This window comes from Anguilla rostrata, chromosome 15, assembly GCF_018555375.3.
Source record: "Anguilla rostrata isolate EN2019 chromosome 15, ASM1855537v3, whole genome shotgun sequence".
Lineage (NCBI taxonomy): Eukaryota > Metazoa > Chordata > Actinopteri > Anguilliformes > Anguillidae > Anguilla > Anguilla rostrata.
The window spans coordinates 30427840-30442019 of record NC_057947.1 but is presented as its reverse complement, the minus strand read 5'-3'; the positions used below and the strand labels follow the sequence as shown (position 1 = coordinate 30442019).

The 14180-nt window shown below is 44.3% G+C and overlaps 2 protein-coding genes across 2 annotated transcripts in view; one reads left to right on the top strand and one right to left on the bottom strand.

Moving 5' to 3' along the window:
- Positions 1-5244, bottom strand: part of LOC135240775 (collagen alpha-1(IV) chain-like) — a 55075-nt gene extending 49831 nt beyond the window's left edge. The window contains exon 1 of the mRNA XM_064310692.1: positions 5017-5244. Coding sequence (XP_064166762.1) covers positions 5017-5082 — 66 coding nt within the window. The 5' untranslated portion in view covers positions 5083-5244. The remainder of the gene's footprint in view (positions 1-5016) is intronic.
- A 104-nt stretch (positions 5245-5348) lies between these two features.
- Positions 5349-14180, top strand: part of LOC135241304 (collagen alpha-2(IV) chain-like) — a 59128-nt gene continuing 50296 nt past the window's right edge. The window contains exons 1-3 of the mRNA XM_064311561.1: positions 5349-5568; positions 5890-6021; positions 6123-6177. Coding sequence (XP_064167631.1) covers positions 5954-6021; positions 6123-6177 — 123 coding nt within the window. The 5' untranslated portion in view covers positions 5349-5568; positions 5890-5953. The remainder of the gene's footprint in view (positions 5569-5889; positions 6022-6122; positions 6178-14180) is intronic.

Sequence of the window (14180 nt, the reverse complement as noted above, 5' to 3'; positions counted from 1 at the left end):
ATCCACCAGCCCAGCATCCACCTAAACCACACCCACCAACCCAACGTACATCAAAACCACATCTACCAGCCCAAACGTCCACCTAAACCACATCCACCAGCCAAAACGTCCACCTAAACCACATCTACCAGCCCAAACGTCCACCTAAACCACATGCACCAGCCCAACATCCACCTAAACCACATCCACAGCTCAAAGTCCACTAAACCCATTCCAACAGTACCAAATCTAAACCACAACCATTCAGTCAAATCCACTAACCCATCACCAAAACCAGTTAAAACAACCATCCAACAAACCATTCACACCCAAAACCACCACCATCATCCCCCACCACAGGCCCAAAATCAACATTCTCAGTGCTTTAGACAGGAGGGTGTCAGAGTTCAGGGTAAAGCCTGTGTGTTCGTGTGTCAGTGCCGGAGTGTCACTCGGGTTACACAGCTTCAATGTCCAGATACCGAGGTGTTCACAGCTGTGCGGCTGAGCTCATCTTCCTCTCTCAATTAAAGCAGCTCAGGGCCATGTTTTCCTTCACTTTCTCAGGGAAATGAAATGCAGACAGCCTCAGTCAAATTATGTCTGCTCAATCTGATCCTTTACAAGGTCCTGCCTACACATTTGTCCTATATATGCTTTTACATCCTCATCTGAAGGGTTTATGTTACAGAGGACTCAATTGATGAAGCAGGCATCACTATTTGCACACTGTTTGTAATCTTTAGGTGGATGTTAGGCTGATAGATGTGGTTTTGGTGGATGTTGTGCTGATAGATGTTTTTTTGCACAATTTTCTGGAGCACTGATAGTCTATGCGTAATTGTACACTGGTACAAGAGTGTGAGAAGAGAGGACGGTGTGAACTCTTCCAAATATACATTCCGAACGTCGTCTGTTTTTTTGAAATGGCAATCTCCCCTGTGGTTTTGGGTGAAGGCGGTAAATGAGTCAAGCTGCACTGACGTCATGAGTTTCCAAAGTCTCACCCTAGCATCCGTTAAGTGAAATAACACAGCGGTCCCCCTCGGGCTCAACATCCTGCAGGATTCTCACAGTTACATTTCAGAACTCAAAGGCATGAGTCATCGGACGTCTTCCCGTGCGTGGCCCAGGTACCCAATCTAAAAGGCCCACGCAATGCACCATGGGTAAGGTGAGCGGCAGCGATGCCGCGGTGACCCTCCAGGTGCATTTCCAGGCGTTCACTTCACAAATACGCTGTTGCTGAGCACGTCTGCATACAGTGCAGCGCACGGTGGTCTACGTCAGTGACTGGGACTTCCTGCATTGTCTCATAAGGAAATGGAGAAAGCGCGAGTTCAGGGTTTGCGTTGAAAGCCCGTACAGCGCACGTGCCTTTATGTGGGCTGTATCATTGCGGTGCGTTCTATTTGATTTGATCTTGTCTTACGGGACCGAGGACCAAGAGAACTGTCACCAGTCTATAACTGAAAGAGCTTCAGGAAAAGGACATTTTCCTTCATATTGCAGGTCAAACCCCAGCATCACAGGGCGTCTGATGTCAACAGTCAACATTCTCACGGTAGACCACAAGCTTAGACTTTGTCTCACTTTGATTCAATAAACAGGTACCCCTCCTGGACCAAAAATGGGTCAGTTACTGGGCAACAGCTTTATTGGCATTTAGCAGATGCTCTTATCCAGAGGGAATTACAATGCAGACACAAGGCCAAAGATCATGGATCAAAGCACACTCCCTAGAGGGGGGGGGGACACTCCCTTGAGGGACAGAAAGTGTAAGTGTACCCTACTGCACATTAAACTGTTACACAGATAATAACGAACTTACTGAATTGAGCATGAAAGTACAACTACCCGTTAGACTACATTAAACTACAATTACAACCAACCCTTCCTATTGAGCACTAAGCAAACAATCAAATGCTTTTGTTTTTTTTTCCCATAATTGAATTTTCCGTCTGTATACCAGACGATTCATTACCACATTTGAGGATTTTTTTTTGGATACATGATGTTTTTCTTTTTCCTGCACATTCTCAAAGAAATAAAAAAATGTATTTGAACGTAGCTATTGTTTCTTAATAGATTGTTTAAGAGAAGCCATCCATTAAGCACCCACCATCTGGGAGTTAACAGCTTCTGGAACTGAGAACACCAGAGAAGCTGCCAACAGGATTACCATCAGGTTTAATAGGGACTAACACTCAGAAACAATGCATCATTTGAAAAACCATCCCATTGGCTGAAGTCGGACAGCGACCCAAAAAATGTCAGACAAATGGCTTCCACAAGTCTGGGGACGGCTGTAAATGTTTAGCACGACGGTGGATCCCCGTTTCCATAGTAGCGTCCGTAATCAAGACGCTCAAGGTCTCTGGAAGGGTCACAACCGCTTTTATCACAGTGTAGTGCGATAAAAGTATCCTGGGGGAAAAAAAAGCAGATCAGGAAACAACCGCCAATTGTCTCCTTCCTCATAAGTGCGCAGCATCATCGGAACACAATCTCCTAATGCTGTCCGCAGCTGGTCCTGTTGTTCATTCAGTGACCCAAGGTCTGTGGACCTCATAAGAGAGCCTCTGTGACATCATAGCATAATTCAGGAAGCAGAAACATCCACAAACATACAAAAAAAAAAGACAGCAGAGAATATTCACAACATCACAGAATTCTGAATGTGTGCTTTGGAGTTAACACTGCGACCTCAAGCCCTGCAATACTGTACACGAGGTGCTGTCACTGACCGGAGGAGAGGCATTCACTGGTATTGACCGGTAAATCGCTGCATTAACCACAGGAACCCTGGCTGGCGCACATGCATTCATAAAATATGTTACATTGATAAACAAGATGATTCCAGCAGGGTGTTGGGGTACAATGCCAAATTTCCGGGTATCTTCTCGGAAAGCCCATAAGATAGAGAATGGAATGAGCAGCTGAAGGAGAGACTGTAAGTTTTTGCATGCTTACAGGCCTACGCCTCAGACAGCTAAGACGAACCTTAATCTATTTGCATAATGAATCTGCATGTACGCGTGACTGTGTGCATGTGTTTGTATGTGTGAGCATGTGTGTTTGTGTGTATGTGTGTGTGTTTAATTGTGTTTGTGTGTGCATGTGTGTGAGCATGCGTGCTGTGTGTTTGCATGTGTATGTGTACATGTGTTTTCTTGTGTGTTTGTGTGTATATGTGCATATGTGTAAGTGTATGTGTGTTCGTGTGTGTGTCTGTGTTCCAGGTTTATGATCCATAAAGGATGCATGTACATACACATGCGTGTGTGCATGTGTATGTACGTGTGCATGTGTTTTTACGAGTGTGTGTGTGTTTGTATGTGTGTTTGTATACATGTGTTTTTGTGTTTTGTGTGTGTGTGCACAGACCATTATTTTTCTCAGTGCTAAAAAGAAAAGAAAAACAAAATTGTGAAAAAGTGCACTAGATTCACAATAAAAATATCACAAGTAGTCACATCATTGGAATTTCCTGGGCTTTATTTATAAAATAAAAGAGAGAGCTTAACTTTATGCCCAACTAAGGTTAAGTTGTAAGGATAAATATATCTTCTGAAGTTCAGTAATGTGGGTGATTACATTTAGTATTCATTCCTGATTTCATAGATCTTGTTTGAAACAAATTAATTTTGAATACATAAGCAGTTTATTGCAGTAGTAGTTTACAGCACTTTACCCGGGTACTTTAAAGATCGTGAGTAGCTATTCCCCCACTAATGAACTCGTTCCTCTGTGATGTTCAGACCCAACTTTAACTGATGAGACCGATTTGATGAAACGTGAATCTTTCAGCCTCCACTCTGTATGCAGAGTCTTGCGAAGGGGAGAAATGCGCTATAATTCGACAAATTATACAAACCTTAAACAAATGCTAGAACTTCTTGTCATCCAGGACAGGACTAGTACTGTGCGAAACACGGCTGCCCACTGCGCAGACTCACTGGTGTGCGGTAAATTAACTGCGCGATGGCCAACATGCTGTTTTTTCCCCCCAATTTTTGTCAGATGGCCGTGGGCAACTCCCCGAGCTGAATCTTAACCATCCATTTCTGCTGTACGCTTGCAATAACATGAGACTACCTGTGCAACGCGAAGCGCTCTCGCAGTGTCATAGAAAGAGTTTTAAACAACAGAATTCTAAACTGATTTAGGTGCGCAAATGTCACTGCAACGTTACGCGAATGTTTTACTGATATCTGAAAGAGCCTTCAGAAAAACAACGAAGAATAACACACTTCCACTAAAGCTTTTCGAATAGCCTACTATGGTATGAAGATCAATTTATTTAGGCCGACATGCATGTGCATATCCATCCAAGGCGCACACTTTTTATATTAACTAATTCTGAGTCACTATTATTTAATGAATCACAAATGTATTATTTAATTTAAGTAGGTATCCATACAGAATATCATTCCTCGTGTTAGCAAGAAACCTGTCAATCATATTTTTTCACGTTCCATGGACTATATAAATAAATGAAGTTGCTAGCCTACCTCAATACGACGCACAAGACTATCTTATTGATCTAATAATCGATGACTTCGGTAAATGGACGTGAAAATATCGCTTTGCGTTGTCATAAGCACGGACATGATTATCATCACTGTCACTGTGATGACATCGAGACAAAATTAATTATCGCGATATCCTTCCTTGATCACTTAACTAGGTGCTAAGACTTCAGAAATTGTCGCCTCGGCTTGGTGATGATGACGGTCTTTACCGTTTTGGTCATGCAAATGCGCATCACTTTCGCTTAGGCTTCTCCAATAACGCAATCTAAATGCGGTATAATACCGTTAATTTGTCGCATGACAGTAGTAGTAAGTAATCCCCCTTTCTCCCTTGCCTAACACACCAGTTTATTGTGCTGATACTCTGGGAAGGAACTTCAAAAGTTTTTGTCAAGGCACACCCCAGGAATGCACAATTCCTCACTTTCTGAGCCAAGACGAACTACCACGCGACAATAAACATTATTTTTAAAAAAGAAAATGTATGAATAAATACACTCACCTCAGCCCCCGTAGGTCTTATGTCAAAGCTGAACAGAAGCAACAGAACGCAATTGAGGAGCAGCATTGTGTGATGGCGCGCGGTCGACACGTATTTACAAATGTGCAGAATGACCAAAAGGGCACCCTGTCGCCTGTTTACCCTCCTATTCGTTCAAAGCAATAAGTAGTTTTTATCGCAGCTTACAACCTGCGTTTGGCTGCATCTTAGCGCTCACTGTGCAGTTATGACTTTTGTCCAAACTAACTTCTAGATGCTTCAGCGCCCAGCCCACCGGGCATGACCACCCTCATTTGTTTGCGGAGTCAACCCTTCCTAACAAACCAGCACTTGCATTTCTAGATTGCTGGGAGAGAGTTTAGAACTCATCTTTGCTATTTTAACATCTTATTTCACGCAGAGTTCTATTAAAGTAACCTACGCTTCCACAGAGGAATTTCGTCGGTCGCGCGGGATACTTTCGTACCTGAGTCGAACGGCGCCTCTGGCAGCAGTAGCGCTCCGCTCCCCTGACTTCAAGACAGCGGAGGCAGCGAAAACCGCACCAATAGTGTAAGTTTGTTTTGCTACAAATATTATGATTTTAAAAATGCCATGATCAAATAGGCATTGTATGAGCAACTGTGATTTTTCAGAAAAAAACTCGCGCGCGCTGTACATGCATTATAGGTGCGCGCATGGAATACAGAGTCGATACGGACACTGGCGGTTTTGCATTTATTGTGTGATACAATTGTATGGTATATTTAATTGAAATTTTCTATAACCTGAACTGAGGTAGCCGTGCAGTAATTTTCAAAAAACACATTATTTCATTCAGTGGTGTTTATTAAGGTGGAAACTAATAGGGTGTCATTAATGTTGTGTGGAAAGTGCGTCTCAGGTCGACATGCATTAGCACCGGACCACACCGGATGAAGAGGTCCATGAGACAGAAATGAAATTTGAGGTTCGAAAAGTCGGGGTGATGCAGTTTCAACACAGGGTAGACCTGAAAAACATGAGGCAAGTGTATTATAATCACAATTCTCTTGTTCTTGCTCCAGTTTTCGTTTAATATGATTTGACCAGGTGTTTATACTGCGTTTCCTCTTGCACGCCTGCAGGTTTCTGATACTCTCCCTGGCCGTCTGCTTTCTGCTGACGTCGGAAGTGCACGCGGTAAGTTCTGTTATCAACTTCCCATAGGCCGGTGATATTTCCTGCTCTCTAATGTAGCGATTACAAAAACTCTACTTCTAACATAGCGTGAAATGTTTGTGGGTGATGTTTGGTAACATAATGCTTTGTACAATGATTTATTTTCTATTTTACGGAAATATTGATTATGTAGATGGTAAGCAAGCAGTAGTTGCAAAACAAACTCATCTTGAGGTTCCTGCCCCTTCCGTGTTTAGCTTTTGAAAATGTGCTCCAGCTGGTAGTTTTTTTTTTTGTTTGTTTGTTTGTTTGTTTTGTTTTTTTGAGAAGGGAAGGTAAAATGTTTAGGATAAGCCCTACAATTTCCATTTGAGAAATGTCCTGAGCGTCATTGCAATACATGTTTGAGAGAGCTGCTGGATGGAATAGCTTCACTTTGGATGTGCTTGGCTCATATTTTGCCCAAAACCTTTATATGGGTGGGGGTGTCCCCTTGCCTTCCTGGCCTCATTCCCAACCTAGCTATCCCTCCTAATCTCTCTAGCTTCTTCCTCTCTCCCTCACTCCCTTCCTCCACTAATTTGAGGTGAGTGTTCTGGTGTAGATTGCTACCATGCACCACTCAGGTTTTTGGGCTGGGCACCCCCCCCCCCCCACCCCCACTGAAAAACACTTTGACCCCCTTAGATGACAGATACTACATGAATGCAGTCCATCATCAATCCTGGATTTTGGGGGTGTTCTTTGGCTTTTCCACTTGAATTTGTGTTTTTGGGGCTGTTTGTGAGGAATAACTGCCCCCCCCCTTTCCCCTGTTTGAACACAAACTCAAGGGGTAGTTTTCCTCTGCTTCTCTCGCCTCTCTCGCCTCAAACCACGAGCCAGGGGATCCGCTCATGATTCACATGTCGAAGAAGAACCTTGCTACTGTCCAAGATGGTGGCGAGTTCACAGAGAAGCTTTTGCGGTCAGCCACGGTGGTTCGTGACTAGCCGAATCGCGGGATCCTCCTCCAGGGTTCTGCTAAACTCCTCGGACGTGATTGATGTTAGCATGAAAAGCACGGGTCCCGTGTGTTACTTTAACCCAAAGGCCTGGATGAGTCCGAAGGGACACACATGGGCTGACAGAGTGCAGGAGCTTTCAGGCTTTCAAGAGTTTCCATTGTGCAGGCAGCTGCGGTGGAGGTGGATGTGGGATGTGGGCTGAATCTGCGATTTAACAGAAATGGAAGGTGTGTGTGTGTGTGTGTGTGCACACTTGCATGCATGCATGCGTTTGTGTGTGTGTGTGTGAGTGTGTGTGCGTGCGTGCATGCATACATGCGTGCAAGTGTGTGTGTGCGTGTGTGAATGTGCTTGTGCATGCATGCATCTGTGCATCTGTGCTTGCATGTATGTATGCATGCACTTGTGCGTGTACTCGCACACGCGTGTGTGTGTGTGTGTGTTTGTCTTTATCATCCGGAGTGTGATGTGTGAGCGGTGTGACAGCGCAGACAGGTCACTGAAGGTTTTTGTGATTTTTACTCTTTCCTGAGGAAGGCGCTGGCCTCCTCGCTAGATACAGAGGGGTAATGAACCTTCCCCACGGTCCGATAAGAGCATTCCAGGGTGGATGATGGTCGGAGAAAAAATAGGAAAAGCACGCATGGCTTGCATTCCCTGGAAATTACATACGTACGTGTTAGTAAAGCAGTTGAGTTGATTACAGCCCCCCCCCCCCCCCTCCCCCCAAATGTCTTTAGGTGAACTTCCAAGCACATCGGCTGCCTGCTTGGAGCATGTTGTAGTCCAATTACAGTTAACGTGCTGAACATTTACAGCAACACTCCATGTGGATTTACTGCTGCAAACTGGTTTATGGACGCAAAGATTTTGATAAGATAGTTTGAATCGTTTCGTGGGGTTTTCTGATGCAAGAATATGGGTGTTCATAGCCATTGGTCAGCATTATTTGTTAGCTGAAAATTTACAGAACTGGCTAGAAGTCATTTACACATATCAGCCAATCAATCACTAGTCAACACAGTGGTCGATCTGTAAATCCTGACAAGCTGCTGTTGGCCCTGTAAGTGTATGATGGCTCTGATGGGCTTTGAGATTGGATTTAATTGTCAGTATGTTTCTATATGACACTCAGTTCCAGTATGTCATTGGGTTTGTTGACAGATACTTCTCTGTGATCTTAAATGTGAGCTTGTTGTACAGGACACAAACTCCTGTTTTTATTGCATTTTGTTTATGTTGTTGTTTCACCTGCTCTTTTTTTACGTTCGCTTCCCAATGTTGGATCAGTGAGCCTCAGTGCCGTTCTGAACAAGGCTGTGTGGCAAAGCTCCAAAAGACATTCATTTCAAGATTTTGCTCACTTTTAATGGGGGTAATTTCAGAATTGTTAAAATGGTAACAAAATTCTAGCTATTTTTCCATACATTTTAATTGCTGGGCACCAGCTATTGGCAGACATCATCAGCATTCACAAAGGTTTCTACGTCATATTACCAGGTTTAATTTATTGGGTTTTTCCGAGTAAAATTTGGAATTCTGTTAAATCTTTCGCCACAGCATGTGCAGTTGATTTGTATCCTGGCTAACTGACAGTCTGAAGTGACTGTCTCAGCGCCTGCTCTCTACTGAACAGTCATAGAACCACCCATGATACAGTGGAACCCTCTAAATGTTGTTTTTGTTGCAACATGCACTGCACGTGCGGCGCATAGCATCTGTGATGCCATTTAATCTCAAACCGATTCCATGTAGCCTACTGGCAAATCAGAGGAAAAAAGGCGGCTCCTAATTTCATGGTTCTCTGTCAACAGGATGTTGAGCAATTATCATGGAAAATCGTGGAATTTGGCCTCCTGTTCTGATATTTTTTCCAAGAACGTTTTGTATCCATTTGTTTTCTTAGTAAGTGGGAAGAATACGGGTGTTGGGAATAATACACTTCTCAATGGGGAAAACAGTAACCTCAGTGGGAACTGGTGCATTTTCGTATTGCAGGCCATTTGTTTGGCCCAAATGGAATAACACATGTTACATCCAATATGTTATAGGCAAGATGATTCACTTCCCTGGAGAAATAGGGACTCTATAAACAATAAAATTTACCAAGAAATCTGTTCAAAGAACACAAGAGAATACCAGTGTTTGCAAGTCAACTGTTGGGTGTGATCAAGAAAGTACACTATATGACCAAACTTATCTGGACACCCCTTGGTGTGGGGCTGTTTTTCCTGGTCTGGGCTAGGCCCCTTAGTACCTGTGAAGGCAGATCTTAATGCAGTGACATTCTAGATGATTCTGTGCTTCCAACTGTGTGGCAACAGATTTGGGAAGGCCTTTTCCCGTTTCAGCGTGACAATGCCCTCAGGCACACAGCAAGGTCCATATATAAATGGTTTTTATGAAGATCGGTGTGGAAGAAGTTGACTGGCCTGCACAGAGCACTGACCTCAACCCCAATCTAAACCTTTGGGATCAATTGGAAAGCCAGCTGTGAGCCAGACCTAATCACCCAATCAGTGCTCAACCTCACTAATGCTCTTCTGGCTGAATGGAAGCAAATCCCTGCAGCAATACTTCAACATCTAGTAAAAAAAATAAAAAAACCTTCCCAGAAGAGTGGAGGTTGATATAGCAGCGAAGGGTGGACCAACGCCATATTAATGTCCATAATTTTGGATGAGATGTTGGATTTCCGGAGTCCACATACATTTGGCCATGTAGCGTAGAAGTCTTTACTAAAAAAAAGGTGCCCATGGACAGAGCCCTTAAATCCGTCACTGTCCTGTGTTTGACTCGTAATGGTATATTCGAGCCCCGTGTGAGCATCACTGTACTGTTGGAGAAGTTAGCAGCTACGCGAGGATGTCTCCAGTGTATTCAGAAGATAAGGAAGGTCCCATTTCCCTCCTCCCACCCCCACCTTCATCAGGGACAGGAAATGGCCTCTTTATTCCTGCCAAAACCTCTGGAATAACGGTCCAGGAACTGCTTGTCTTGCGCTGGAGAGAGGAAATGTTAAAGGGAAACCCTGTGTGCTGAAGCATTGTGGGTAAAATAAAAAGCAGATGTCTGTGTTTCAGTTGAGGCAGGTAGTGTTCTGAGCGCTACGGTCACATGTGCGTAGCCCTACAGTCCAGACTCAGGCCCTGCACAGTCCCCCTCTTTCACAGGCTCCAGGCTGCAGATGTGTCTGCCTGCTGCTGGGAGGAACGCCTCTGTACCTTTCTGTGCCACGAGGTTTTGTCTTTCATTCAGCATCAACAGTCTGTTTCGTGCATTACCTCTCATATTGACGCAGACATGTGTTATAAAAGCAGCGAACCGCTGAGCATTTTTTGTGTGGTTTCCTTAATTGCCTTGCTTTTAAGGGCGAGGATGCCCCCTGTCAAAACAAGATTGAGAATACTGTATGAGAGACAGTTAATGCCCGTGATTCGGAGGGTATTTCTCTGTACGGTGAAGTCATTGTGTATAGCTTGCGGTCGTTGGCTTTTCACATGGTTTAAACAGACATCCTGGGACACACTGGGAGACCTGAAGTTGAGAAGGGCAGAAGGCGTGGGAGCAGGTTTTCGTGACCACAGACTCTCTCCAACGTCGCCATACCGCCACGGTTTTGGTTTTACCGTAAACTTTCTCATTTATTATCGCGTTCAGTTGAAACACGCATTCTGTGTTATGGAAACTGCAGGATTGTCTCAGTGCTGAAAGAGGCCATTTGTGGCCACTAACTTAAAGCCAATCATAGGCTATTCAGAACTTGTTTGTTTGACACGAACCATTTTTTTGATGGTCACTATCACAAAGATGCTTTGCAGAGAAACAAAAAAAGAAATAGGAAAAATTTGGCAAGATCTAGCCTGATCCCTCAAAAATTCAACAAAGTGAGTTAAACAGCTACCCAGTGGAAAGATACTGTAAAGCACTGAAACAGTGGTGAGAAAAAACTCCCCTGTGGGAAGAAAACTACAGGGGAACCCAGATAATGAAGGGGTGCCCATCCTCTTCTGGTAAACCAGTGTGAATAGTTAATGGTAAATTGCAACAGACAGTTAATGAGGAATCTAAGACTAAGTGGTTGGGGAGATCATAGCCTGAGATATTAATCTAGAAAAAAAAATCAGGTTTAGTTCTACACGGTTTTCAAGGCCCTATAATGGGATGAGAGGAGCTGTCCGTGTGTATCAGTCGCTGAATCCGAGCCAATGAAAATACTTTTCTCTTCAGCACAGAACAGGCCCATTCAGATTAATGGGTCACTGATAACATCTAGCTCCAGGCTCCCATGACTGGGCCTCACTCAGAGCTGTCTGTTTGTGCCCCACACTGCAGGCCTGTGGTGAGTAGCACAGTTCCAGGCATCAAACGCTGAAGATTCCCGCTACAGTAAACCCATAAAGAACAAGCGGGGCTTTCACCTGGAGGATACCCCTAGAGCAGGGGATCTGAAAGTTTTTTTCACCAGTTTTTCAGGGACCCCCTCACATACGTATCGAACTAATAATTTCAGATTAGGCCTATTTCTCATATTCCTGTATAGTCTATGTGCAAAGACAAACACAAATTAAGAACAGAACCCTGAGTTGATATGTAGGCTATGAGTTTGTCATTAATATTTCATATGATTTTAATAAATTGAAATATATATATATATAATATATATTTTAGCAGAACAATGTAGCCCATAATTTTACACGGACCCTCTGGCTACGTGCTACAGACCCCCTTGGGGGGGGCTGTGGTCCCCAGTTTGAGAACCACTGCACTGAGGTTATCACGGTGGGTTTCTTGATTGAACGCACGCATTTATTCATTTTTGCCTGTTGTCTCGGCTCCCGCGTCTCTCTTATTGAGAGGTTTGTTTTATGTAAGCTTGTCGAATTTGTCTTAGACGGCCTTCGTTTCACAAATTATCCACACAGCTGGATAATTTCTGTGGGAATTCAGGTTAAGTAACTCGATCAAGGTGGCAACAGCGGTTCCCCTGCTGGGAATCCAATTCTGTAGTCTCTGTGGTGCACGGTTCTAGATCCTTCTATTGCAGTGTTTGCCAATTGGAAACTCAAGCTACCCTTCGCCGTAGCCCCCAGCTGGCTAATTTTCCAAATGTGACCTATTTTCCAGCCGGACAGTCGGTCTCTTTGTGTATTTCTGATGCTTTTCTGTAGCAGCACACAAAAAAAGGAGCTTTGAAAAAAACCTCTGGAAGTAGCAGAGAGATCATTTGTGACTTTAGTGAGCTAATACTGAGCTGAACTTTGTGTGGGCAGATTAAGATTCGTCATGTCCCAGGTTATATATTGTGTCTTGCTGAGTAGAGACATGCTTTTGCCTTGGTGCTGCAGGTTTGCAGAGTGGGGAATTCTATATTTCATTCATGCTCCACAGAGTTCCTGATGCAGTCAGGAATTCTGACCTTCATTCTCGATGTACAGTCCTGATACAGTGGGGAATTCTATACTCCATTCATGCTCCACACAGTTCCTGATACAGTCAGGAATTCTGACCTTCATTCTTGATGTACAGTCCTGATACAGTGCAGGATTCTGAACTTCATTCCCTCTGTTGTCTGCACAGGGATACTGATACAGTGGGGAATTTTTGAACCTCATTCCCACTCTTCACAGATCCTGATACAGCAGTGGTCTGGCCAGTGCCACAGCACTGCTGTTCCTCACTTCCTTTTATAGTCTGAACGTGTTGCAGTGTCTCTGGCCGCTGCTGGCCTGTTTATCTTATACAGACGCTGTCACGGTCTTGGCAGGACCTACAGAAGAGCGTGGGTGCCTGGCTCTTCTCTTTGGGAGAGTGGAGCTTTCCTGTAGATGCCAGCACATTCCTGTAGCCCTCAGTTAGAATGCATTCTGAGACGGGGCTGAGACACTGTCTTTAGCCAGGTGCATTCTGGGTCAGGGCTGAGACACTGTCTCTGCCTAAGTGCATTCTGGGACAGGGCTGAGACACTGTCTCTGCCTAAGTGCATTCTGGGACAGGGCTGAGACACTGTCTCTGCCCAGGTGCATTCTGGGACAGGGCTGAGACACTGCCTCTGGGCAGGTGCATTCTGGGCCAGGGCTGAGATGATGTGCCATGCTCGCCTTCTCTCCCCCAGCCACCAGCTGGTCTCTGTCAGTAACACGTTTGAAAGGGACTCCCTTCTCCTCAGAGCTCCGTGACAAATGCCAAACATAGCTGGCTCAGAGATGTCAAATTCTGGTCGCAGGGTCATCAAAGTAAATTGCATCTTATCTGAAAGAACTTTGGAGTAAGCTCCCTTCCACACACATATACACACGGTCACGCACATGAGTATACAACCACACACACACACACACACATACACACACTGTCAGATTTCCTTTATATGAGATAGTGGGACGTGAGGCCTGACCCACATACACACATTCTTTTGCTGTTTAATAGAAAGATTATTTTCCTGCTAACTTCAGCATGACTGCATTGGGACTAATCAAGGCTCTTACTGTCTTATGACCGAAGTGGCACGTTGCTGAATTGTGTTTCATGTCTTTTCATGTACAAAAGTATGATTTCATATAAATTTTCTTCGAAGCTTAAAGGATTTAGAATACATTTTGGACACGAAGTGTCTGGAATGTGTGTGGCATATAGTCAGGTTTCCTGAGACCTGGTCCACATCTGCCTACGTCTGGCTATGAGCACACACTGTACATGTAACAGTTGACCCTGTGACCCCATGACCCTGTGGCCCCTGTGAGCTGGCCTATCACAGATGCGCACACGTCTAGAAAGGGCATGTGGCACTGTAGATGCATTCACTCATTGTTCTATGTGGGCAGGCAGGAGTATGTGTGCACACAGGTATGTAATGGTTAGGGAAACTGCTTGCAACTCCAGGATTGTAAGTTTGATTCTCAGGTGGGGCACTGATGCTGTGCCCATGAGCAAGGTACTTAACCCGAATTGCTTCAGTAAAGATACTGCTGTATAAATTGATTTATTGTAATAATTAATTTCAAAATAATGTTTAGATTT